General features: G+C 41.2%; 1 protein-coding gene across 4 annotated transcripts; it reads right to left on the minus strand.

Annotated features, from left to right (window-relative positions):
- On the minus strand, window positions 1–27,328 carry fam168a (family with sequence similarity 168 member A). Of its 4 annotated transcripts, none has more exons than XM_054794042.1 (8): window positions 27,151–27,328; window positions 11,803–11,911; window positions 11,285–11,376; window positions 10,327–10,410; window positions 7,559–7,704; window positions 6,356–6,542; window positions 5,649–5,776; window positions 1–5,456 (listed from the first exon to the last, which is right to left on the minus strand). In XM_054794042.1, exons 2-7 carry the CDS (start codon window positions 11,862–11,864, stop codon window positions 5,664–5,666), a joined length of 684 nt encoding a protein of 227 aa, XP_054650017.1. In that variant the 5' UTR covers window positions 11,865–11,911; window positions 27,151–27,328; the 3' UTR covers window positions 1–5,456; window positions 5,649–5,663. The 4 variants fall into 4 exon arrangements, with proteins under 4 accessions (XP_054650017.1, XP_054650018.1, XP_054650019.1 ...); XM_054794043.1 differs by having other exon boundaries at window positions 10,327–10,407; window positions 27,151–27,327; XM_054794044.1 differs by lacking the exon at window positions 11,803–11,911.
- Window positions 27,329–27,356: the final 28 nt, after the last annotated feature.

Consider the following 27,356-nt stretch of genomic DNA (forward strand, 5'->3'; position numbering starts at 1 on the left):
TCACACAAAACAGTTTTCCTTTTATAGGAAAATTTTAATAATTATTCAATGTTCTACATTTTACAGTAAATATACAATTACAAACTTGGCTTAGTTATAGTACTAAGATCACTAACTGATCTTACAAAAAAATAACCTCAACATAAAAAACATAAAAAAAAAAAAAAACAGATTTACACTTCATATCACAAGCCTGACGCAGGTCCTTCACTCTGGACCAAATAGCTAACAAACAATTCACTTCTCTCAACGCTGAACAGACGTTGGGCTTCGGTTTCCAAACACAACCTTACGGTAAATACCATAGCATGTGCAAACTGGGTACCAAACTAAAACTTCCAAAAGTTGGGTTGTTCCTAATACTCGATCCGAGACGGATGGATGCAAGTATGCTTTCTTTCTTGCTTGTATTTTTTTTTTTTTTGGAAGACAAGGAATTTCCACTTTTTGCATCACATTTAGTGTCAAATTGAACCAAGAGTTATCGCTGACATAGTTGAAATTAAAAAGCTGCAGCAGAACATCAAATACATTTAAGAACCTACTATTCATTGTGATATAGTAGTGTTTTCTTTTTTATAAAAAAAAAAGAAAATAAGACTTAGTAACTGCAAATAAAAGGAAGGAAGGGGGTGGTTGAAAATGGAAGAATGGAAGAAGAGGCGCTATGAATCGGTTGGTCGCATTTTCACTGGAAAAAAGTGAAAGAGCTTAAAATATACGCCTGGAAGAAGAAGAAAAAAAAAGACACTCCTTTTCCCGCATAAGTACAATGCCGAAGAGAGTTAACACATAAGTGTTTAACTGTCCATTTCTACTTTAAGTGCAAATTGAAATCGAGAGGCAAGGAATGGAGTCAAATGAGGAAGGAAAACGACCTGCTTTGTGCCAATTGTTTTCTCTAATTGTCTAAAACAGCAAAGCAGGTCTGCCTCTGAAGCTGCGCTTCTTGTTCAAGAATGTTCCCCAATAAGAAAAATGTATAAGCACCATATACAATGTATTATAGAGCGTCTTAAACTTTTAAACCACTTAAAACAATTCTCTCAGTGCTCCAAAAGTTCATCTGTTTAACTGCTCATGAGACATTCATTCATTTGTTAATACAGTGGAACCTCCGTTAGTGTATTTTTCGGTTGTCGTCAAAAATGGATGCAAAAATGTTGCCTTGGTTCGCATTCAATATGGTGCACGTCGTGTCGTGTTATACACTGCGTGAGTCCGACTGTGTTCGTAATGTATTTTAATCACAAAACGTCCCTGTTAGCAGCCTGCTGTTAGCATGGAATCGGCAACTGGTAGTCATTGTCCCCCAGCTCCGTCTACGACGTCATGAGCGGTTGACTCCGTAGTTCTTTGCTAACCAACACAGCTACACCGCAAGCCTCAGCTTTTGTTATTGATCAGAGTTGCAAAATAACTCACAAATCGAGCCAAAAAAAAGTAGCAAGTGCCAGCATTTTGATAATGATGGTGAGAAACACTGAATTTAAAAAATAACATGAGCAAAACATAATCAAAACATGAAGGTAGCGTCACTGCCGCACCATCAAGTCTTCAATCAAGGCAAAAGTGACGTTAAACGTTCATTCATCCATGTTCATTCGTCATGTACATGCATTACAACTATAATTGCAGAACTTGAAAAAGTTTTTCGTGTTCACATTGAATGGATCCATTGGATTTCTTATTGGGAAAGTGATTCAGTTAGAGTACATTTCGGTTCGAGTCAGACCTTCTGGAACAAATGAGTGACCCTAACAGAGGTTCCACTGTATATCATTTTGGCTCACTGCATCCCATCATTTTTTTTAAACACTTGGTGTTTTTTTTTTTTTTATTGGCTTAGTGGTGTATGTATTAAAAATGGCAAAACAGCGTTGAGTATTAGGGCTACACTGAAAACACAGAATTATACGAAAAAAAATCTTAAAATTACGAGAATTATGAGTGTCAAACTTCCCCAGCAAGTACTAGCAGGTAATATTACATATTTGTTAAAAACACTACATTTAAAAAGGTATTATTCTGACCTATTATTACAACATTTGCTTATTGTGACATACATGTTTTTTTGCATAATATTAGTATCTATAAGTAGTATTTTTCCTTTTCAATGTGACCCTAATACTCCTATGTAAAGTAGCAGTGAGGATTGCAAAAGTTGGAACTGAAAATGGGACAATTTCAGAGGCGAGGGTTCGAATGAAAGGTTAACCAAAAAAAAAGGGGTCATGGGAGGAATCTGCATTCCCCAAGAGAGCAGAATAACATATTTGGAGAGGTACATCTAAAGGGTGGCGTGGACAAAAAATTGGAATAGACAAGAGGAAACAGTAAGACAGGTTAAAAATTGGACAGGCAATATGCAATCAACAGTGTGAGGAAAAAGAGGACAGTCGTACAAAAACAAGATTCACAGGAAGCAAGACTTAATAACAGTTCACTGGTTACTTAGGAGAAGAAAAAGAGCTACTGAACGTATGGCACAAAGGAGACAGAATCATCAACGAAACATGCTCATTCAATTCACTCAGCCAAGGTATGTCAACCAAACGAAGCAACTCGGGAGGCTTCCAAAAGCGTGAACCCTCACCTCCATCGTTTCAGCCTCATTTACACACCCAGACGTGCACCCCAAGCCCCCTTGCCTCAGTCAGGTTATGTGGAGGACAAATACATTTAAAAGGAGGAGCTCAAATCAAATACCTAAAGCACAAACAGTAGCTGCCACACTGATGCAACCATGCTTAGCTAGAAATACATTACTGTACCACTTGCTGTATAAATATACTGCTTTTTTTTTAACTTAAGAGCTCCGATGCTATAGTTAGACACCTGAATATTATGCATACCCATTATGTTGAATTGACCAGAGTGAACAAACAAAAAAAAGTTTAATTGAGAAATACTGTAGGTTAAATAAATCCTTAAGACTAATGACATTACTGCTGTCACAAGAAAAATCTATTTTTTTGTTTGCTTTAAAATCAGGCACATAAACTAAAAAAGGTTAAAAATAAAATAAAAAAAATAGATATGGTTTTCATCTGACAGCAGCTTTATGCAATATTTCTTGAGCATTAACGCTCTAGTGTACAAACATGTGGACGAAGAATACCTCAAACACTCCACTTTGTTTTTATTTTTTAATTACAATATAAATAGCGTCTTCCTCACTCTTGCACTAAAAAGCCTAAGTACCTGGTTACTTACTTAGCATTAAATTATAGCCATTAAGTTATGTATCTTGTTTAATTTTGTGCAATAGTTCCTCACAAACCTATTCAGTATCCAAATTGTTGATATGTTCTACTCTTCTTATATGTAATGGTCATTATTAAGGCTGCTTATAGAGCCTGGATTTTTTTTTAAAGAGATAGTTTGAGGCATTCCCTCATATTTTATTGCAATATCAAGCCTCGTCATCGACATACTTCTTCTGTAAATGCTCATTACAAAGTCACCCACCTCATCTTTTTGTTCCCCAGTGATTACTGAAAATGCCATGGATCTAAACTTTAACACCTTCCCACTGTCTGTCCTCAAGCCGAGAACCAATGACCAAACACTAAAAATAAAGATTGTGTAAGTGTTAATGTCCATTGAAAAGCAAGTTTTTTTTCCTTTTTTTTAAACTTTTCCCACATATTGTGCATGGTTTTCATTTGGCAGCAGCACAGAATTTCATTTTAAAGGTTAGACTGCATCATTCAGTTAAAAGTAGTTAAAGGCAAAATCACTCATAACGATGTCTAAATATGCTGTTTTAAGCGAGTTTTAGTTGGAAACGTGGGAGAAAGTGGCAAACGTCTGCCTTTTTAATTATTATTCTTATTAGTAGCAGTATGCATATCCTTGATCTTATCAGAGTTGTGAGAAAAGACAATCTTTCGCACCATTCTAAAAGGATTGTGGTCATTTCTAGCATGGAGGTGCATATACATAATATAAAACTCTCTCTTAACACGACGTTTTACAGTCACGTGTCGCTTTGTTGTGTCACTTGCAGCCAATTCAACAAATAAAAACCCACTAACTCTAAAGTTTGAATCAAAGTGATTATTCATTTTGGGCTTAACACGTGAAAGTCAGATGTTCTTGCCAACATAAACAGTCACCTGTGAGTGCCCTCTAAGTTGACCTGTTTTTGATCTAATTTGACTCGAACAAGCATCACGTGGCCTCATCGCGCCTGTTGAAGTTGCCGCTTAAATGAGTGTTTGGTTATTGGTCCTCCTCTGGGTGAGGTAACGAGACCACGCTGTTGATGCGAAATATGACTGTCCCTTGCAGGTGACATGGCACAAAGCCAAACATCTTACGCAATGAATGCATCATCAACCAACACAATCCCTTTTAACTCCTTTATTCGCATGCTATCCTTAAAAAACGTGGATTTTATTGTGTTGTTGATCAATAACATTGTAACTGGCAGGACTGTACAGTAAGTGCCACTAGGTGGTCGTGTTGTTGCCCACCACAGGAGCCCCCGTGTGAGGGAGTGTGTTGCACGACCACACGCCTTGTTGACGCGGTTATTGTGACTATTCTAACCTTTGCTGAACGTATTGACCTAAGCTTACAACATAAATAGCATGACTCCTCTCCCCCAAAAAATGCTCTTGAACTATATTCATCAACAGTGTCACAACATACTAGCCTGCACGGTATGTAGCATGAAGTAGGTGGTGCCCATGTGTACACTAGAAATTATGCCTGCGTGGTAAGTGCACTGCTGAGAGCAATATAGATAGAACACACATGGAGACAAGAGTGACAGACTCACAAGACAGTGAGGTGCCGGAAGACAAGTGAGGTTGGATTAAAAGTGAAACAAAGCAGATGAGAAAAATGGTGAAAAGGAACTGTTGGTTGAAAAGGAACAGAGAATGTGAATGGTAACAACTAAAATGGAAGACGAAAAAACAACCTGCATAAAACTAAATTAAAATTGGTGTGTAAAACTCTGTGCTGATATCTAGTTGTTAAAAAAATTTGGCAGCATAAGTCAATAGGTCTTTGCAATGGTTGATGGAGATGATATTGAGGGAGTAAGTGCGCAATATTTTCCAGCCAACTGAGCAGCAGGCAGGACCACACACACGCACGCACACACACACACACACACACACACACACACACACACACACAAATAGGGTTGACCAACACCCGTTATTGGTCAAGCGTCCTTCTGGAGTTCCAAAGAAAGAGACAGCAAAAGAAAGTAAGAGACAGAAAAAAAGTCTTTAAAAAAAAAAACCAAAACAAGGTGATGACTGGTTGGCAAAAGAACAGAGGGGAAAAAAAACAATTAAAAAAATAAAAGCAGCTTTTGTAAAAATGTAAGAGAATGATATTAAAGTGGCTGTTGCACTTTAGTTTTTGTTCTGCAGACGTGGTGCAGAGTTCCCATGGTTACCGGGAGCAGTTGCATATGATGGTGGACTCCAGATCTGGAGAGACAGACAGAGGGAGGTACATGTTGGTGATTTATTCAATATTAGCGTATTAGGGCTCTGAGGAATGCAGGAAGAGGAAAGGCGATGCAGCTTCGTCAGCAAGGAGACAATACAGTAGGGGATCTCCAGTAGAGAAGGAAGGCTGAGGAGAGGGGCAAAGAATGGAGGGAGCGGATGAACACTTACATAAATGGGTGGGCTCTACCAGTGGGGTGGCACGTAGCTGTACCCGGGTGTCCCCTGGGGCCTGTAGGTGGGCACAGTAACGGGGTGTGCTCCGATAGGGGGGTGCTGGGGCGTTGTCAGCAGGGTCCCTGCAGGAAATTAGTTCAGCGGAGAAAATTTGATTATTTATGTGGCCATCTGCTTGCGATAACTTACTGTTATGTTGTATGACTAAGTTGCTTATAAAGAGAGCAACCTCAAATGTCAAAGGGCTTGAGATTTGTTGTTTTCCCCGGCGGCCAACTTCTTTTTACGCTTGCATTAGAACTCATATTGTTATGTATGTGTGAGGATTATCTGTGAGGCAAATCACACGCATGTTATTTAGTTTGTCTCTCTGCCGTCGTTTTGTAGTAATAATAATACAGTGAAGTGATCGGGTAAGAATAAGCAAGCTTCTAAACACAGAATAACGCATGTTTGTCCCATCAATAGCATCAGTGGGGCTCTGTTCTCATCACTACTTGCAAAGTCAAAGAAAATGACCTGGGGCTCGTGAACTACTGAAGCAGAATAAAGCAGTGAATCATGAAACTGTCTCGTAGACACTCAATGTAGCTGGTGTTTGTTTTCACACAGCAGTAAATTACAGTCAATTTAGAGCTTTGGATTTCGGATAACACCCTGCGCATCTCAGCAATATAAAAATACCCCCAATATGGTCTTACCTGCACTCATGGCCATGGTTGTCCCGGCTACCATCCCCATGGCAGCCATGCCGTTGTTACGAGGAGCGGGTACGGGGACTGGGGCTGGGTAGAGGGCCGTGGAGGGGATGCTGTTTGGTTGCACCACAGTGGTGTGATGGATCACATGGGGCTGAGCTGCATACACTGGTTGGGTATAATATGCACCCTGCAGAGGCAGGAAGGCCTACGTTAGGCATTAGTGCATATTGTATATAACACAAGAGGCAATTCATATGTTTTGAGGTTTTTGAGTAGTTAGGCTTTGTAAGTTGATGCCTAAGAGAGGACTTAATATTTAAGCACATTTATCATTTGTACTCATGCAGAATCGCATCTAGTGCAATTTACACATCAGACACAAGACGAAACATGGCAGCACAGTGAAATAGCCTTAAACAATGTATGTTTGTATAAAAAACAGGGCTGTCATTACACCAGTCTCTGTTATGACGGCAGACGAAGGCACAATAGTGTCCTCGCAGAGTCTGACGCTCTCTTCTAACTTTATTCTGACCTGAACACTTCAACAGCCGTGCAAGTCCAACCCTATATACTGTATGTATCTCCAACTCACAAACGCATCTCTAGTCCTCCTCAGAACAATACTTCCTCATTGTCACTAGACCACAGCGAGGTGTGTTCCGGGACACTCGGAACATTATGTTTTTATCATGCGTGTATGTGTGGTCTAAATAAAAAGACAGACAAAAAAAAAACAATAAGTGGATATTTTATCACTCAGGAAAGTAACTCTTACTGCGGAAGTACAATTTGCTGCATTTAAGTATGCTGGGAAATCCCACAAAATACATCTACCCTCATGGCTCATAATAACACGGTTAAAGTGTGATTCAAATGCTCTGCTACTAATAAAGATGATTAGGTATCTGTTAGCTTGATTTACATTTTCAGTTTATTTGGAGCTGTTAATATATACAAATATATAAAAATGTGTCCTGTAATTTATCTGCAGCAAAATGGGCATATATCACATACAGTGGTAAATTGTTATTAATCAAAAATCATTAATTTGAAAACTGTGATTAACTTGATTAAAAAATGTTCATCATTTGACAGCCCTAAAAAAAAAATCAAAAAAAAAAAAAAAAAACACGCATAGTTGCTGGATGACAAGTGTACAGCAACAAATCATACTTCAGTGTTATTACCTAGCATCCTTACCTGTGTGTACAAGTTCTGCTGTGGGTAGGCACTGCGGATGGGGTACATAGCTGTCGGGTATGGGGTAGGGGTTGGGGTGTAGGGAGGGGGTGCTCCATTTGACTGAGTGGGGGGCACTTTGTAAGGGGTACCCGCTGCAGTATATCCTTAAAAAAAATCAGAGAAAACACATGAGCAAAGAAGCAACCACTGGAGCAACTTAAATGTTCACTTGTGAACGCAACAACTTAATGACGAGTTAAACAATGACAAATGTGAAATAAGCATCATAATCAAATATGTTTGTCTACGTCTCAAGATATGGTAGCCAAGGGGCATAAAAGGGGAGAAAGGTTCCCCATATAAAACAATTTGCATTAATTTTGGTTTAAAAACAAACCAAAAAAAAAAGCTAGGAAAAAAACATGAATTTGTATTTTCTGAAGAAACCTCCAGATGGAGCACTCGTATTGTGTTTTGATGCCTCATAGCATTACAGCACAGCATATTACAAACAGTAACATTCGTCAATTTAGACAAGTACAGAAGCAGCGATGCAAGTCACTCAGGCAGAAATGATAGTTTACGATATGACAGGTTGGAAACCTCTGAGTGTGTGTGAAGTTAGAGAATGAATGCGTTTGTGTTTGCTGTTGGATTGTAGTAACTCTGAATGGCCACTCGGAGGAGCTTGAAGGTCAAACATGTACCATGTACTAGCTAGTGATGCACCGCTTATGAAAGCACTTCTCTCACACAAGGACAAGGGAACAAAGAGGTGCAGAAGCTGCTGTGTGCGTTTGCGTGTGTATGTGTGCATATCATGCATTCTCATCTTGAACATGCATTGTATGGTAAAGGGTATGTGCTGATTCTTTAATGGTTATAGAAAATACTGGTAGTGACAGATATGTCACGGCATATTTTGGAGAGTAATCTTATAAATTCCACATACTGCACCCTAAATTTAGCACATAACAACTATACAGACTGTACCAATATGCAGCTGGAACAAAGCAATGTGTGCTTTCAATTACCTGGCAATGTGTTTGACACATCCATTTTTTTTTAAAGCACAAAGCAAGGCATCTATTGGGAATGGTAATACAGTGGTACTTCGACTTAAGAGTGTCCCAACTAACAAGTTTTTGAGATACGAGCCGTATCTTGGACAAGTTTTGACTTTGAGTTGTTACGAGCCATTGTCACCGTGAATGCTACAGTGCCGAATGCCCGTGTCTCACTCGATAGCTATAGACAGACATGCAGAACGTTACTGGCTCATTAGCTAAACGGGTGGTAAAATTGCTTAGTCGTTGCAGGCTACAAAAACATTAGTGTAGTGCTTGCAGTTATTTTGCAAAACTTCATTTTTACTACCATCAGTCCGAAGAAAGCAAGCGTGAAGGACAGTGCAAAATACGTGCACTGAATTAAATAAAGAAATGATCAAAAAACATGAACGAGGTGTACATTTAGCTGGCGAAGCAGTATGAGCGTAGCGCTTCTACGATCTGCGCCGTGCTGAAGCAGAAAGAGCCAATAAAGGCTCTACGCCAGCCAAGGGCGTTAAAATAATTTCTAAACAGCCGGCACCTATACCAGTGTGGCGAAAATGGGCAAAAATCTGTGAATAAGATTGAGTTCAGCAATTCTCCTCCACCTCCGTGAGCGTCCTTAAATTGCCTGCTCTCCAAGGTACTGTAAATGCTGTACATTATTACTTAAGACCAGTTTATTGCAGTATATTGTATTGTATTGCTTTTTATACAGTATTTGTTATAAGTTTATTTTTCTTATTTAAAACCAAGTTTTTGTGGGGGGGCGGGAGGGATTAATTTCAAAGAGCTGAAAAACTTTGCAGCTATTTACAACAAGAGTACAGCAAAGCACGCTGGCAAACAGGAAGCGCTGTTGTCAAAACCATATACGTAGACGCCACATCGAGTGCTGAGCCGTACAGTACGTCAATGTCGCCGCCATATTGGATGTGGCAAGGCTGCGCTGTAAGTGAATACAAGTAAACTTACTTACTTTCATGAAGCGCCTTTCTACAAAGAAATTTAAGCTAATGCCTCTCGTTTATACATTCACGCACGCACTAACATACTGGGAAAACAAACGTATTCTTATATAAAATATGTAATACATGAATTATCTACTCAGAGATGGGTGGAGCAGCCAACAAAACAACTGTACTCATTTGGGAGTATTGCTACGTTAGAACAATTTTACTCAAGAAAAAGATATGTGGTGTTACACATATCGGTTGATATCTGAATCGGAAATTGACAGTTGGACAATATCGTCACATGTTTTATCCGCAAAAAAGCCAATATCGGACATCCCTAATCATAAGTGAAGGTACCACTGTACGACAAATTGTACTTTTTCTTGCACAACCCCCAAAAATGCCAATATTCTCCTTCCAATTTGTCTTCCGAGGTAGCTCTCTGTTTCTGTGTATGTTTATGCGAGTGCTAAGTGCTAGACATGCACCCAAAAAACAATTCAATTCAACTGGGGAGATTAGTTGGAATGTAATATTAATCCTGCGACTAATTTTATGAAATATTGCATTGTGTCAATTTCTGGGACATGTGGTTGTAAAATGGAATATCGTGATGACACTGAACATCCAGAATAACAAAAGTGATTACTAGTTCAACTTCATAGAAGTATTTTAGAAGGTGACATTTTATATAACCATCATTTTGTGGAGTCTGTGATTACTGTGTGTGTGTGTGTGTGTGTGTGTGTGTGTGTGTGTGATGACAGATGGGACTCACCAGGTGGATACCCAGGACTTCCTGTTTGATAGAGGTTTGGCGTATATGTGGGTGCCGTAGTAGGATAACCCCCTGGATAGCCTGCTGGACATCAGTGAGAAAGACATTAAAACAAGGAATCATGCCCTAACAAACTGGGAGTGCCATGAGGACTGACACACAAACACACACAGGGTAATATTTGGATTTGAGAGGGCTGTTCACAGATGGCGCTCGTTAAAGAAAGGCTGTTATGCACCAATCTAGTACGCAGATGAGACACACTTGCCACTAAGGTGTGGGAGGAGATAAATTGAGGACCATTGCTGATGCACGTAGACATGTATGGAGTCCTCAATGCACACGCAATACAACATGCGTCATTACATTTACATTACACGTCAATGTAAACAGCAGATTTAATTGCAAAAAAAGCAACGAAGATGGATGAGGAGGAAGGTGCGACCCAGACAGCAAGTGAGCACAGTACTAATCAGTGAATGCTATTATTGGCAGCCATTCACACAGTTATGCAGCTGTGAGCTGACTGTTGATTATTTGATTGAACTACAACATTTATTGTACGTCTGACTGAGTTTCTTTTTAACAACATAGATGGCTCATTTCAATTCATTTCTATACTGTTTATTCTGCCCAGGGTTGTGTAGGAAGATGGAGCCTATCACAGCTGATTTAGGCTTAGCGTTCATAATTAACTTGGTCCTATGGTCTGCACTGCTCTTGGTCCACGCTGTGGTTTTGAATCACATATTTGTTCCCAGTTCACTTACTGGCATTTTAAACATTGGACAAAAAGACTCCACTGCACTAATAAAAATGCTTTTGGAGGTATTTCTACCCATTTATACTGTACAAATTGCCCACTATGGGCTTGATGGACTTGTATAATAAAATCATGTTCACATTGGTGATATGTACAGTTTATGTGTGTGTGTGTGTGTGTGTGTGTGTGTCTTGCCTGTAAAGGCCATGTTTTTGGGGTTTCCGTAGGGGGTGCCAGGCTGGACAGGGCTGTAGACTGGATTCATGGCTGAAGACAACCTGTTTTTGCTGAAAGAGTTTGAAAAAGACAGAAAAATGTGACATAAGAAAGGATAAGACCATAAGTGTGGAAAAAATAAGTGGGGAGAAAGACATAGGCCATAAAAATGACTGATAAATTGTTTGGATTATCAAGTGCACACAAAGAATGGCACACACAACAAACTCCAACCTGCGATTGTTATGGCAACATCTAGCCTAAAAAAACTAAATTCCCATCATTTATCACACCTCAAGTAAAGTCAACAAAAGCATCTATTTAAAGGCAAAATGATGCAATAGAAGCGGTAGGGATACTGAAAAAACTACAGGATGTTTGATCTCCTGTGTTTCGGTGAAAAAGGGACCACTCGAGAGCTTCTTTGTACTTACCTGCATAAAGATAAACATGGGCAAGTGTTAGTGTGTGCAGGTGTGTAGATGTGTTCCGCGTACCTCTTGTGCGTGTCTGGTTGATACATGAAACTGAATTTGTCTGTGGGATGCCCGCTCGCCATTTCTTGCTGTATGCAAATGAGGAAGGAGTGGAAGTGGATATGCAAATCTGAAATTAAAACAGTGAGAGGTCATGATTACAACGAACACAAGAGAAGGGAAAACTAAAATGCAAAGCAAAGAAAAGCAGCAAAAAAAGCAAGCATCAGTGTAAACAGCAAATGGTTCGTGACTGCAGCAGGGAATGCGGCCGTGCAGACAGCGTGTCCGAGTGAGCGAGTGTGGTCACGGCTGTGTCTTTGGAGCCCAAAAGGCCTGAAAATGCATTCATTAACTCTGCTAAAAACAACTATTATACTGCCCCCTTCCCCGTGTTAATTCCCCACTAACCTATCATTCATTTACATTCACTTCAGTTTTGCACCCCATCAAAAGCTGACAAAACGTTGTAAAATTGTTGGCAGAGTGTAGACCTTTGACCGTAGATATCTAGAGAACCTGGGTTTAGAAGATTGCTTGAGACAAGGAAGGGTACTAGTGGAAACTCTGTTTTCATATGCTTCTATTGTTCGCTAAAAGTATGTCTGTTTTTGTACTCAGTCTCAGTTTGGCCACAGGGACGACACCATCTTAAATTGAGGAAAAGGCTTCTTGAGACGTCATCTGTACTTCTGTGTAGAAGGTGTCGGACGTTTCGCTCCTCATCCGAAGAGCTTCGTCAGCAAACTAATAAGTGCTGGTAGCTTAGGCCTTAAATACAGTAAGAGTGGGCGGAATTGGTGTGCCAACACCCTCCTCCTATTGGTTCGTTACACTAAGCCTGGGCGGAGCAGTGGTATAATCCTATCCTGTTATTCACACCTACGATAAAAGGGAAGTGTCGCTCCCTGAATTGGGTATGAACGACTCTGATACTGGCTTGTTAGCATCTATTGTTCTGGCTCGGCCCTGCCTTCACCTCATTTGCAAGACTAAGAGCTGTGGGTTTTGGTCTCAGTAACCTGCTGAACACCGGGTCCAAATTGAACCTCAAACCACCATTCCGATTCAATGATGGGTTCTGTTGTTTGACAAAAATAGCTTCCTTTACTCCTCTTCCAAACCATCTGTTTTCTTTGGCCAAAATCTTTACCTCGCTGTCCTGAAAAGAGTGATTGGTAGCTTTCAGGTGTAGATGTACTGCTGATTGAGGACCACTAGCATTGTCCCTGCGATGTTGATAAAGCCTTTTTTGGAGCATTTGCTTAGTTTCCCCAATGTAGTGCTCTTTGCATTCCTCATCTTTACAGTGGATGGAATAGACCACATTGCTCTGTTTCTGGTTTGGAGCCTTGTCTTTAGGATGCACTAATTTTTGTCTCAGGGTATTTACTGGTTTGAAATAGGTAGGAATTTTGTGTTGCCATAAGATCCTCTGGAGTTTTTCGGAGACCCCCGCTACATAAGGGACTACCACTCCTCTCCTTTTTGCTTCTGTGGGCTTTTGGGTTTCTTTCCCTACTCTCTTCTTTTGACATTTGTTAAAAGCCCACCGTGGGTACCCACAGGTTGAGAGCGCTCTCTGGACATGTTGTGTCTCCTTTTTCTTTCCCTCAGCACTAGTTGGTATTTGTTCCGCTCTATGTTGGAGGGTCCTAATAACCCCTAGTTTATGTTGTAGTGGATGGTTTGATTCAAAAAGCAGGTATTGGTCAGTGTGTGTGGCCTTTCTAAAGACCTCTGTAAGTAGCTGTCTGTCCTTTCCTATAATTACCTTGCAGTCTAAGAAGGCTAGTTGGTTTTCTTTAGTGTCCTCGCGAGTAAATTTGATATTGGTGTCCACCGCATTGATGTGATCTGTGAAAGACTGAATTTCTTGTTTTTTGATTATGACAAAGGTGTCATCCACGTATCTAAACCAGTGCCTTGGTTTTGTCCCTGAGAAGGATGTGAGAGCCTGTTTCTCCATCTCTTCCATGTACAGATTGTATTTAAGGCCTAAGCTACCAGCACTTATTAGTTTGCTGACGAAGCTCTTCGGATGAGGAGCGAAACGTCCGACACCTTCTACACAGAAGTACAGATGACGTCTCAAGAAGCCTTTTCCTCGATGGACAACTCCTGTACGACTGAGAGCCTACACAGAACCATCTTAAATTGTTATTTCTTGAATTCAGTCACCTTCTTTATCAAACTTCCGGCACTTGCAATTTTCTTAGGCTCCATTGTGGGTTGTTTTGCAGCCGTGATCAACAAGAAAAGCAGAGACTTGTAGTGTAACTGTGTTAGTTAGCAAAGAACTACAGAGTCAACTGATGATGACATCATTGATGGGTGACGCCGCTGGGGGAGAAAGACTTCACGGGTGGGAGTTGAGAGCATGCTCACGCAACTCGCGCAGTGTATTAACACGACAAGACCGAGTCACCAACGCGTGGGATTCTTTGATATGACACTCGAGTCCACTGAATCGTACGCTGGCAAAAGGACTACTTTGTGCAATTCTCATTTGAATTTGCCAACTGAATGAGCATTACAGGATACCGTAAACTAAATCCCGTGAGTTTTGGTGTTGGGTGTGTGATCCAAGATAGCTGAATAAACAAGCAAAGCTTGGAGTAGTGAGTCCACATCTTTACTAATGCCACAAGAGTCAACCTACCAAAGGATAAAATTATTATTATTATTTTTATATTATATTATGCAATTATATTATTATTACGCAATAACAGAGACAATGTATGAGAACCGAGGTAAAATTTTTGTAGAAAATGGAATCATACAAAAACCGGGGCATTTAAAAAACGGGGTTCTACTGAAGAGGTTAAACAAAGACACCAAACCTCCTCCCGAGTGAGGCCAATAGTGTGCAGGACACATCTTAAAGCATCCAACACACACATTTCCATGGTCGGTATCCCCAACCGTGTTTCATGTCATCTTATTCACCTATTTAGCAACATTAAGTTAATGTTGATGTGAAAACCCTCTATTTCCTGTTTTTGCCCACTGGGTGTAAAAGCAAGACGTCAGTTAAGTTGATTCACGGCAATTATGTTGACAAAGATCAAAACAAAAACATGCGTGCAAGCTGCATCAGGCTATGGATGACGCGTGACGCGCGTGCCCTCTGCAGCTCCGTGAGTACGCACGTGGCGGGTGCGGCGTCCGTCTCGGCACTTCGCCAGTTCGGCTATCCAATGAGCACGCAGAGCTTGCGTGGACCCTACCGAGTGAGCGCTTGCAACGCACGTTGTGTGCACTGATTTCTGTAGTGGGGCCAAGCTGACGGACGAGTGCCGGCATTTTGTCTCTGGGATGCCGAGGACACAGAAGAGGGGGTCGGCTGCGGCTCAGAGGGCAGAGGATGTGGCCTGAGGGGCCCAGCAGAGGCAGGCCGTGGAAGAACAGTCAGATGGTGCTGCTGGAGGTGCTGCTGCCCCTTGAAGCTGCTCTTGCAGCATCAGAACCCAGAGCCTCTGTGGTGGAATGGGCGGAGTCTTGAGGCAGCAGCAGCAGGGACTTGACTGGAGGATCTTGGAAGGTTCGAAAAACTCAAGTTCGTCGCACTTTGCACGCACTTACAACATGTGAGTAAGTAAGGACACCGTACATGACGTGGCAATTGCACAGAGACCGTATGTTGCAAGCATGTTGTAAGAACATACAAATCACTTACTACATGCGCAACCTACGATGCACGCAACCGCACACGGCAACCTTGCACAACCGTGCGAGTGATGCGCAATGAAGTACTCCCTCCCTGCCCTTGCCACTCCCTCCCCACGTTTTCAGCCGTGGCCTCCCCAATATACGTATGGACCAAAAACACGCACGGTGGGTTGTGACCTATGCTTGAATGTCTGTCTTGGGTGCCTCAAGCTGCTCCTCTCAAGCACATTTCGGTATAATTGCTGAGATAGTTTTTATGTGCAATAGTCCTGTGATGAACACACGGAACTGCAAACAAAAAATTAAGCAGGTTATAAAAGCAACGTGATGTGCTGTGCTGAACACCCAATACAGCAGCTTATTCAACATCAAAACAATGACAAAGCAAAGAAAATTAAACAGCGCATACAATCTTGAACTGCAACGTGAATATAGACGACACTGTACACATCGGCACAAATGAGGAAAACATGTAAAGCGATGAGTGAAGTTGGTGCTCTGTATGGATCTTGTATCCGAAAAAGATGGCACTTTGATTGTGATATAGTGTGGCCTTCAATGTGCATATAGCATTGTGGAAAATGGGCTGTAACAAAATATCTACTAATCCATTTGGGTTTCTTACTTTGCAGCTATTCAGATTATTATTATAATTTCTCACAATGTTGTCTTGAGGTGCATCATCATGCCCATAAAATACTTTGTTCCGGAACAAGGCCAGTCAGCTGAATATTACCACCGTATATACTGACTGTCTTTTCACCAAAAAAAATAAATTTATGAACCTTTGAAAATATTGCCTTTATGCACTCAGTCCAAGTTTCAATGTGCGAAGAGCACATGTCAAAGGACTGGGAACATTGCTCATTAACACAGGACAAGCAGCTAAAGCCGACCCCGAGGTCATACCCTGCAAACATAGCCCCTACCAATTACAGCTGTATGTGAATGCACTAGTGGATGTGCTGTGGGCAAAGGTGTTAAAGACTGAATGAGCGAGAAAGAAAAAGGGGAAACCCAGTGTGTCTAATGAGCATCTATGTGTGTGTACAAAAAAACATACAAGCTCATGCGCCAGTGTGTGTGTGTGTGTGTGTGTGTGTGTGTGTGTGTGTGTGTGTGTGTGTGTGTGTGTGTGTGTGTGTGTGTGAGATGAGTAGGTGTATGTAACCAATATTCCCTTTGTTTTACTGCATGGTAGGGGGGCGTCAAGGCGGACTGATGAGGCGCTTCAGGCATTCCATTTGCCCAGAAAAGATCTGTTCTACCGACGAGAAGATGCTCTGTGTGGCATCGCTGTTTAGGCATTGACCGTCAGTGAAGTTGTGAATTTGTTGCCTTAAATCTGTCAGTTGCTTATTACCACAAACATTTGTACGATTTGTATTCAAGTGATTCACCTCCCTATAAGTAAAAATGTACAAAATTTCAACAGAAGGCCAATATCACAAGTGAGACTATACCGCATATACCAGTCACATCCAAAGCGGTAATGGTCCAGCGTCATCATTCACACTATTATTTGGTGTCAAAAGCCAACTGTTATGTTGTTTATAACTTCTTTTTACACTTGTGTGACAATTAAGAATGTTAAAGGCGAAGAAACACAAATCTGAAGTTCCAGCGTTCCGGTTAACACAGACAGTACTTGCTACTGGAAGACATGTTTGTCATTTCGTATGTTGGTGAAAATCAATCAAGGACCTCCAGACATATACTTGGGTTAAAATCACACTTAGAGCTTTATTGAAAATCCCTGGCCACGGTCAGGTTTGGAACCAATTAATCGCGATCAACGAGGGATTACTGTAATACAATTTTGGCTCTAACACCTTAATTTTACACTTGCATGAATGTTAGCCATTTTTAAATTAAACTTAAAACATTGCCTGTACAGTTAGTTACATTTTGTAGGCACTATAAAATAAATAACATTTTTGACATTTGAACAAACCGAAAGTTGACCAGGGTGCCAGATCAGATTGTTCTTTACTTTACAAGGCTCCGGCTTCGAGAAAAGTTAGTGGCTGCAATAACGCATCAGCCATCAGTACACCTGTATAACAATTAACCAGCATCTTACCGCACATGGGCTGCTTTAACAGCCAGTCTAGTCACCATGAAATGGTCTCGACTCACACTTCATTTATTTTTTCCAAGAAAAAAAGGTTATAAAATTGCATTTGCACAAACTTGCAAAGATGCTAGCCGGTCTGAAAAATTCTGACTGGCCTGGTCCAACTCTGTTTCATTGGGAGGCTTTTCATCAGGATAAAGATGATAATGATGCACAGTCCGACTTGTTTATTGGCGGGTTTTATTGACATTGAAAAAGATCAGTGGTGCCTCATTTAAAAGCAACCGACTGACATTCTCAGTGAGCTCTCCTGCTGCCAGGCTTAACCAGAAATGTTCCTCAGAACTTAGTTCAGCTTAGAGTCTATTAGCGGTACTTCGTTTGGGCTGAGGTCTAACCCCAAGGTACAGCTTTACAAACACAACTATAGCACCAACATGCTAATAATGATGCTGGGGTTTTGTACCGTGTGTTTTGAAATGCTGCACATCTCATCTTTGAGAGGTTCCTGCATATTTTATTCACCCATGTTAATATAATTGGTTGTGAGTCTGAAAACAATAATGAGGACTCCCTCTCCATAAAAGGGAGATCCATGTAGCCCAGAGGGACGAGAGTGGATAATAATGAGACGAGCAGAGGAGGGAGAGGGAAATATTGTGAAAGAATAGACCTCACTCACACATGAACACGCACGCAGGCACACACAGCGACAACCATTCCTAGGGAACATGTACAATGTAACACAACCAACCCCCATGCCCATTCTACCCTCTCACACAGTACCTCACCAGGCATCTATTCTTAAAGCAACAAATCAGAAGCAGTGGGCGTTATCACACTTCCGCGCAGTTGGGAATAAAAAAAAATCTGTCACAAAGCACAAGCCTCTTGACTGAGGACGTAAAAAATAAAAAAAAAATGTCAAAAAAGATACAAACCGAGTGTAGCGTATGCTTTAAAAAGTATGTATGTTTAATATATTTCCATTATGAGGTTCTTCTGTGCTCTCTCATTTCTGTGATTCAAGCAAATATTAGGAATTACACGGCAGGGCATAATTTTTCAATGCCTTGGAATTTGTCATTCGTTTTTGTTTCGCATCAGTAGTAAGAAAGATGATAAGCCGACAACTGCATGAATAGAAAGAGCTGCTATCTCAAACACAAAGGGCACCCCTGATCAGGTCCAAGAGGAAATCAGTGTGACAATGTTCAGGTGCAGCATGATGGAATCAGCGGTCCCTCTCTTTCTGCCTAAACAATGGAGCCAGCCTTGGCATCTATGGGCTATTTTAAATCTAGGACACAGCGAGACACGTAGGGGCATCATCGTCTTCTCATTCTCTATGTGCTGGCTTCCACCTACTCCTCCTTTCTCCTTCCCAAAAGCAGCTCATCAGTCACATACCTCCAGGGTCTACAATCCCCACATTATAAGACATTCATGCTGTGGCCCGCTGCCTATCCAACCCACCTACACAGCATCCTTAACATCCATTTAGGATGGTATGGTATTTATATAAGGGACCACATTTCCCTAAAATGTATGACTGAAAATGGAAAGATGGAACAGAAAAACTACTGGTGCCGATATGGCAAGATGGGGTTTCAAGTAAAATGCCTTTAAGTGAATATGAAAACAGGATTATTGAGAGTACAGTTGTTGGAATTTTGCAACTTCACTCATGATTTTTCAAAAATGTATTAAATAAATGATGATGCTGTTTCATGGCTGAATACGGCCTATTAGTATTAGTCCAAAATATGCATATTTCAGCAAATGTTACATATTTTAAATTAAGCATTTTCGAACATGAAGTTAAGACAATTCCAATGTCTGCCAGGCACAAAAATTTGGTAATTACTTTTGTAACTTGGATTGCGATTTTTTTTTGTTTTGTTTTTATGGGCCCCTGAATTCCTGGTTGCACCCCTGCTATTGGCTACATGATCTGACAAAATGAACTATAAACAAACAACATTTACTTACTTTTTCAAGACAACATATCAGGATGATACGGCTTCTATAAGGAGACTTTCGATGTGAGGGTACATTGTCTGGTGGAGCTCTAGCACGGCTTCCACGAAGCACGAGCGTGGGCTCCAAGTGAGAGAGCAGATGGTGAACCCGGGGTTTTCCACCGCTGAGAAAGGCTGATCATCTAGCCCGATGAATTCAAATATTTTTCGGGTTATTTGCTTAGCCTTCTGACTGTCACGCACTTACGGGCAAGCGGTGGCTGCGTTAGCTGCTGTTTGACTGATGCTGCGCCACGAGCCTCGAAAACTCCTCAAATGCCGTATTAAATTAAACGTGTTACACCTGCAAGATATTGTTCGTGGCATGTTTCTCATTTTATATCACTCCCACAAATGGCAGGTGAGTTCCACACAGCAGACATGCTTGTTTTGGCTTTGGCACGCCTGCGCAGTGTGAAGGAAAGTGGGCGCGAGATGCTTCTCCAAGACGTTAGCGCAAGACACTACATTGGATATAGGGATCGCGATAGTACTAATAGTACTAGCCAGAGGTGATCAGCTTTTGGCCTTGAAAGGCATTTATCAGTGTATGCCAATCACATGCTTTTCCACGGAAATCAGCCAAAATTGAGTGTAAAGGTGACTATGGGCTGTTATTTCATGTAAAAAGGGTTTCAATAATGCTAAAACCTATTTAGAAGAAATTCTACATACTTAGAATTCTACTTCGCAAAAATTCACTGATCACGGTCGGGTCTGGAACCAATTAACCATAACAACATATTGCATTTCATTCCGTTCATGGCTTTGGTGTCAAACAATAGACTCCTACGCTGTCCAAGTACATTTGTCTGAGTATTTTAGATGATTTCCAGTAACTATATGGATGACTGAGCAGAGGTGTTTTACTAGTTTTATTTTGGTAGAATTTGACTTCATATTTTCGGTCCCACTCCTATTGGCTTGAAAGGGCGCTCCACCGGAACCGATATTAATACCTGCCATATATATTATTTCCTGCCAACCTTGGAGATTTTACAAGTACACCTCATCCCCGCACCCAACTGCCCCAATGTGCGCTGCACTATTGCCCTTGCAGATTGTTATGGCCCAATGAGTTTTTTGTTTTGTAAAAAGTCTAAAACAACGTTTTTTTTGGAGGTGCACGTTAAGCTAAACTAGAGGGTTTGCAGGGGGAAGAAGAGAGAGCTCATGTAGTGTACGGTAGTGCGTCAACACAGGAGCATAATCCAGTTATCAGAGAGAGAATTTGAAACTGAAACCAGCAAAATGCAACACAATGTGTACCTGGAGAGCAGTGAAGCGGACAAGTCTATTCAAGGGTAAAAATATGTGCCGTGTATGAAAAATGGGGCTGTGATTTGGATATTCTGTTACTGGTGCTGGTATCTGTTTGAGCTGTTTGACAAAAAAGTACTGTGAACCCTGGTTAGTGTTATTAAATCATTCCAGACGGTCCAACTACGGTAACTAAAACTGAATACATTTTTCCCACAAGAAATACAGTAAATCCAATTAGTCTGTTCCAGAAAGCCAAAAATGGGGGCGATGAACTGTCGGGGGGGTGTGAGAGGCAGGGAGTACTTTCAATGTTAGTGCAGACCTGCCAACATGTACACATTTATAGTACTCAACATGCAATTTGACTTGTATGCTTCACAGCGCTCCATTTTGTTGCATTTTCCTGGTTACAGTTTCTAGCTATAAATAGATATCCGTTTCTCAACAGTCTTTCAAATCGGAGGGAGGGGGGGTGAAAATATTTCTGTCTGGGGGGCATGACAGAAAATAATTGAGAACCACTGGCTTAAACCCTCTATGCAACAGTATTCTTATCAATATACCAATAATATTCTGGGTTAAAAGGGTTGTAAAATGAAATGTAAAACACTGCAAGCTGCTGGCAGATAATTCTCCAAAGAGCACTTAAAGTGAGTGTCCAGAACGTGGAGCCTCCTTTTGTCACCTGACCTATTTAGTCCAATAGTACTATGTGACTACTACAAAAGCACAACATTTTGTACTATTTGACACAAACCTAAATTGAATTCGATGCTTGATTTAGAGTACAACTAATACATGGGAAATTAATTGTTTAATAAAATATTTTTAGTTCAAAATAACACTAACTAAATTCAATTATGCAATATTTTTGTTATAGAAATGTGTGGTGTGTTAAAAGTATAAATTGAGAGTGCCGGGACATGAGCAAGTGCCGACACGGCAAACAAGTGCATGTTTATCAAAATAAAGCGCAGCGAAACATTTTTATGATATTTAAAATTGTTTTCAAACCAGTTGTGCGTAAATAACAACCCATATATGTGTCTATATAGCACATGCAGTATACATTCAGACAATATATTACTTGAACATTGTTTTCAAGTTAATTTTTAAAGTGTGGCGGCTTTATTTTGTAATGGTGGGCCGCCTCAATTAATTACATGTAGCGGAAACAAGCCGTTATGCTTGTAAGAGGCAGGGTCATAAAAGAGGAACGCTACCAGAACCTCCAGAAAGTGTAGAAGTCACAAGGAATAGGGACAGGAAATTATCAAAAACTGCAAAAATCCACAGCACTCTCTAACCCTGTTAAAATGCTTTTATTTATCTTTTTTTTAATGGCATGTCTTTATGGACCTTATTCAGCCGCAACGCGTTTTAGCCATCCGACCTTCATCAGGGGGACAAAAACAAACCATTCAACTTAAAATGTTATGAAGTTTCTTTTTACAGCAGTACACATTCACAGAAGATGTTTACTTTTGAAAAGTACAATATTTTTTTGCTGCCTCAATGTTAGTGTAATCTAATTATGACACCCTTACTTTGTTACCACAAGTAACAGGATGTAACCAAAAGCGCTCTTATTTTGAAGGCCGGAAGTGCACTGTGTGGGTTGAGAAGGTCCCTTCACTGTTGCTAATAGAGACGGGCTGTGCACATGCATAGACTTGCCTCGCCGTAGCTCCTGTCCTTTATTTACACTTCCACGACTTCAACAACATCAGCAGGCATCCTGAAAGCCGGTGTTGCATCGGCATGAGAGAGAAGTCATTTATTGTTTGACTTCCCTGATTCTGACTGCTTAGAGGAAGTCCGACGCAGCGCATCAAAGACAGGGCACTCGGTTATTTCCACACCATGAATCAGGAGGTGTTTAATCATGTTGGTCGAGGACACTCCTTTGCATGATATCATTAAGCTGCACTTTTTAGCCTTCTTCACTGGTGCTCGTCGGCTTCTTCTTTGTTGGTGTTCGCAGCTATTTCTTCCGGTCGGCCAAGCAGCGAAACTAGGAATCGACATAAAAACATTTGAACGATCATGTGTACTGCTGTAAAAAAAAAAAAAAAAAGTGCTGTCGGAAGAGCAATAGCCATTTTGGAGGCTTCTAGCGCTGCAACAATGAATCGATTACCCCATTAATCGACAGTCGTTTTTTGATTGAAATATCCTGTGGTTTCAGCCTCTCAAATGGGAATACTTCCTTAGTCATCCAAGAAAGCAGACTTATTATCTTTGTGTTTTAGCCAGAACAAGATATTCACACATCGCTCTGACTTAGGAAAACAGTGATGGCCATTTTTGCCTCTTTTCTGATATGTTGCGGACCCAACCACTAACTGTATGCGTTTGCTTCATATTCATTTGGTCCATCTAACCGATTACTCCATTAATTTAAACAACAAGCTTCAGATTAATCGACTAATAAAATGATCACGATTGTATTTTTGTATACATTTATTGTTTTACTGAAACTGTTTAACATTATTTTTAACTAATTATGAGGCCGAAATTTGGTGTTTGTGCACTTATTTGCTCTGCCAGTTAAAATCTTCTATCTCTGAATGAAGAGGCGGAAATTAAAAATGTGTGTTGTTTTTTTTAAATCCAATTCGTCGATGAATTGAAAAAATAATCGACTGATAAATCGGTTATTAAAATAATCGTTAGTTGCAGCCCTAGACGCTGCTCCACCCACGTTAAGATGAAAATAGCACAAACATGACCAAAGTGAACACTACAGCTAACCTAACATGACTGACACATGAATGTGTTACAGCTTAGTCTCCGGGGAACAAGGCCACCTTTCTTTTTATTCACGTGCTACTGAACAAATGCACACAAAGATCAATCACCAAGCAACGACATCCAAGCAACGACATCCATTTCTTCCCATGGGGCCCAGAAATCCTGGTTGCACCCCTGCTATTGGCCATATGACATGAAAAATTTAACCATAATAATCACTTTTTGGCTACATTAGCTGCCATTTGACTGATGATCACAAAAAGAGCCTCGAAAACTCACCATACTCCTTCAAGTTCTTCAAATGGCGTATTTAAATTAAAGCTTTTTAACGTGCTACCCTTGCAGGGTGCAACATTTATATCACTCTCACAAATGGCAGGTAGGTTCCACACAGCAGACAAGGTTTGTTTTGGGTTTCGCGCGCCTGCGCAGTGTGGGCGGGGGGCGATGGCTACCGGCTGTAATAGTCCGAGCCGGAGGTCATCGGCGTTGAAAGGCATTTATCGGCATATGCCGATCACTTCCTTTTCCGTGGAAATCGGCCGATACTGATTGGTGGCCGGTCAATCGGCGCATCCCTAGTTTTTCCTCATACCTACTGTTGCGGAGCATTGTTCTCTGAGTAATATCACTTGAGCACATGTTTTCCAACATTCCACACTACAAAATAAATAAAAGCACTTATAATTGGTCTTGATATTGGATCAATATCGGGATCGGCTAACATTCAAGGCTGCAACAGCATGGAGCAAACCTAACAAAGAACACACTTCTGCGTTCTTTATCAGCCAAATTGCTCAAACTGAGCGTGGTGTCGATGTGACAAAACGTACACTACTTTGTTTGTGGAAAGCATCTCCTAAAGCAAGCCCTCAAAAACACAACAGATATAGACAATAGTAAAGAGGCAAACATGATTATTATTTATCCTACGGGGATGGGTGCTGATGTCAGACAGCACATGTCTGCAATACCCCGAAATAATTTACACTTGACAGGGGAGTTGATCACTCTCTAATCTACGATGAACAACTCATTGAGTGCTTGAACCACATGGTAATGAAGTGGAGCAAAGACAAGTCTGTTCTAAGGCCAGCCTATTGTAACATTTAGTGACACGCGCTTTCTATAGGCTTGACAGTTTTACGACTGCTATGCACCGCCTACCATTCACACACACGACGCGGCACTCAATATACAGGCCCAACAAACCCGACACACGGCCCGGGCGCCCTTTCCCTTTTCGCACTCTCCGTCAAACGACAGGCGGGCAGGGTCACTTTAGATTGAAGCTGAAATTAAGCTGGCTTCTGACACTTTGACAGGCCTTTTGCACAAGTCAGCATGAGCAGACTTTGAGTGAAGAAATGAAAATAAATCCCTACAATAATCCTATGGAGCGCTGCAATCTGCCCAAATGATTTATATTGTACTGCAGCACTATTAGCAGCTCAAAAGTGCCATTAGACAAACTGCACCACTGACTGTTCATGTTTAAAAGAGTGATATACGATGCAGAAAAAATGTGTTGTGCCAGGTCTGCGTGGATGTCGCTCAACTTCCCAGAGCTGACGTCATGTCTTCTTCACGCGGTAAACTAGTTGAGGCTGAATCAACACAGCCTCTGCTGGTTGTAGCCACAAAGTGCACTTCATTTATCCTCAACTGCTTTAAGATGCCATTAATCAACAGACGACACGTTCGGCAAGCTACCAAATTCTTACGGGGCTTGCATGCAACTCGCTCCAAATCACGTTTTTCAAAACCAATAAATGTAAGAACACTAGCGCCGGCTAGCCAATAATGTTTGTAACATCATATTGTGCAAAAAAGGTCTGCATTTTTCACAGACGCTAATTAAACTGCGCAAAAGCGGCTGTAAGTTTTCCTTTGGCCTGACTAAAATAACTGGCGTGAAGCGATCAACAATTTGCAGCCATTGAGTGGTTATGATAGGCTATACATTTAACAACAGCAAACTTTAGTAGCTAAACTTTGCCAAATTGCTATCATTACCAGCCAAGAAAACTACTGCACATACATATGTTACGTCTGTGTCGCTTACATACTCGAAAGCAGAAAGAGGTGGGATATAACGCTTTTAGGATGTCAGAATGTTGGCACCCTCGAGGCAGCTGGAGGAATCCACTGCATACAGTCCCTTTAATGACAGATAAATTGATGGTTTTCGCCAATCCCGAATTATCAGTAAACTAACTTTGTATTGTATTTATCAGTGTATATCGGGGTGAAACAGAGACTGAACAGCATCATTTCTATCTTAAAAACAGTGGTTTCTTATTCTGTCTGTTTATTTGGGTATGGCAACAAAAGCTCCAAAAAAAAAACCAAAAACAAATGTGCGCCAGCGTTTAAGAAAGAAGTTTGTTTTCAAACATTTTACATAAAATTATGTATTTGGCCAAATCCAGAATGATAGTACAAACTGTTAAAAGGCTTATTTCTCAAATGCAGCCCTATATGCAACATGCAGTCTCACAATCATCGCCACGTCGTGCTTTGAATTTCGCTGCTTCACTCTAAAAATATATTAATAAATCGGCGCTGTTTTGTGGTTGACTATGGCCTGTTGTTACTAGAAAATATACACGTTTAAGCACATTTTATACCATCTAACATCTGGAAAAAGTTGTATTCGTGTAAAATAAAGGACGCAGTGCTTCGTAATGTCAAGCTCTATAAGAGTTATGTGTAAACATCAATACATCATCAACTGAACATATTAATTAAGCCCTGCTTCTTCCTACTCCTTTTTGGCTGTGTTGCGCGGTGCAAATGCAATCACGTGACGATCCTGCATGTAACTTTTGAAGCATGCCCGAAACAAACACGTTGCACTTTTCCCGAAAATGTTTTTGTTTATGTCAATTACGTGTTAATGTTTTTCTTCCGCGACGTTGCGTGTGCACTGGCGTTGCGTCGCATTCCAAAGACTGCGAGCAACGCCAAAACAGCCATTGTTGGACAAAAATGGTCACACTCTAACAAGCTTAAGACACCATTTTGAATAGCCATCGTTTTGTAGATATCAACAAGGAGATGCCATCTTGCCAATTATCACCGCGTTGGCTGCATTGTGCACAACTCTTCCCATGTAGTCCATGCAGGAATCTGCACTGGTCTCAAAATAGTAGGCTACAAATGTTAGCTTAGCTTGCGTGCTACAACAGCATCCCCTTGCATCCTTACTCATTTCTGTTCACGTTAGCTTAGCTTGTATGCTACAACAGCATCCCACTGCATCCCTACTAGCGCGGCTAAACGTTGCTAATCGGCGAGTTATTTGGGATTGCAGTCAGGAAAAACACAATCGGTGGGCAAAGCAGGACTGAAAGCCCTGTTGATTAACTACTCCTGACAATCAGCCACAGCGACATCACAATTAGTTTCCATCCCGCTCTGCCATGTACACCGGCCCGTTTTAGCCTAGCTAGCACGCTAGTACCCCAGTAGCCAACAACACGGAGGACAATCGACAAGGGGGAGACGAACAAAACAAACACCTCGCAAGTCCACACACATGGGCGTGAATGTTCCCCACAAGGCGACGGTGACACTTACCAGCGTCACTCTGTCGAAGAAAACAAGATTCCACCGTGTGTTGCGTAAATGATGTGCTCGTCTTTTCTCTGGCGTGGACTCTCTGCTTCGGGTCGGTGCGGACTGGCTGCGCTGGAGCTGCGTTGAGTGGGCCCAGCGAGACACTGTGATCCGCCACAGACACGGCCGCCGAGTGGGGGATGGGGATGCACCGCCGGGAGGGAGGG

This window comes from Dunckerocampus dactyliophorus, chromosome 12, assembly GCF_027744805.1.
Source record: "Dunckerocampus dactyliophorus isolate RoL2022-P2 chromosome 12, RoL_Ddac_1.1, whole genome shotgun sequence".
Taxonomy (NCBI): Eukaryota; Metazoa; Chordata; class Actinopteri; order Syngnathiformes; family Syngnathidae; genus Dunckerocampus; species Dunckerocampus dactyliophorus.

Bases quoted from the DNA above. Each gene is read 5' to 3' on its own strand.
- fam168a (XM_054794042.1), bottom strand. From the start codon at position 11,864: ATGGCGAGCGGGCATCCCACAGACAAATTCAGTTTCATGTATCAACCA. The intron at 10,411-11,284 runs GCAAGACACACA...ACTGATGTCCAG, and splicing joins CAAAAACATGGCCTTTACAG to CAGGCTATCCAGGGGGTTAT. The intron at 6,543-7,558 runs GTAAGGATGCTA...CTGCCTCTGCAG, and splicing joins AGCAGAACTTGTACACACAG to GGTGCATATTATACCCAACC.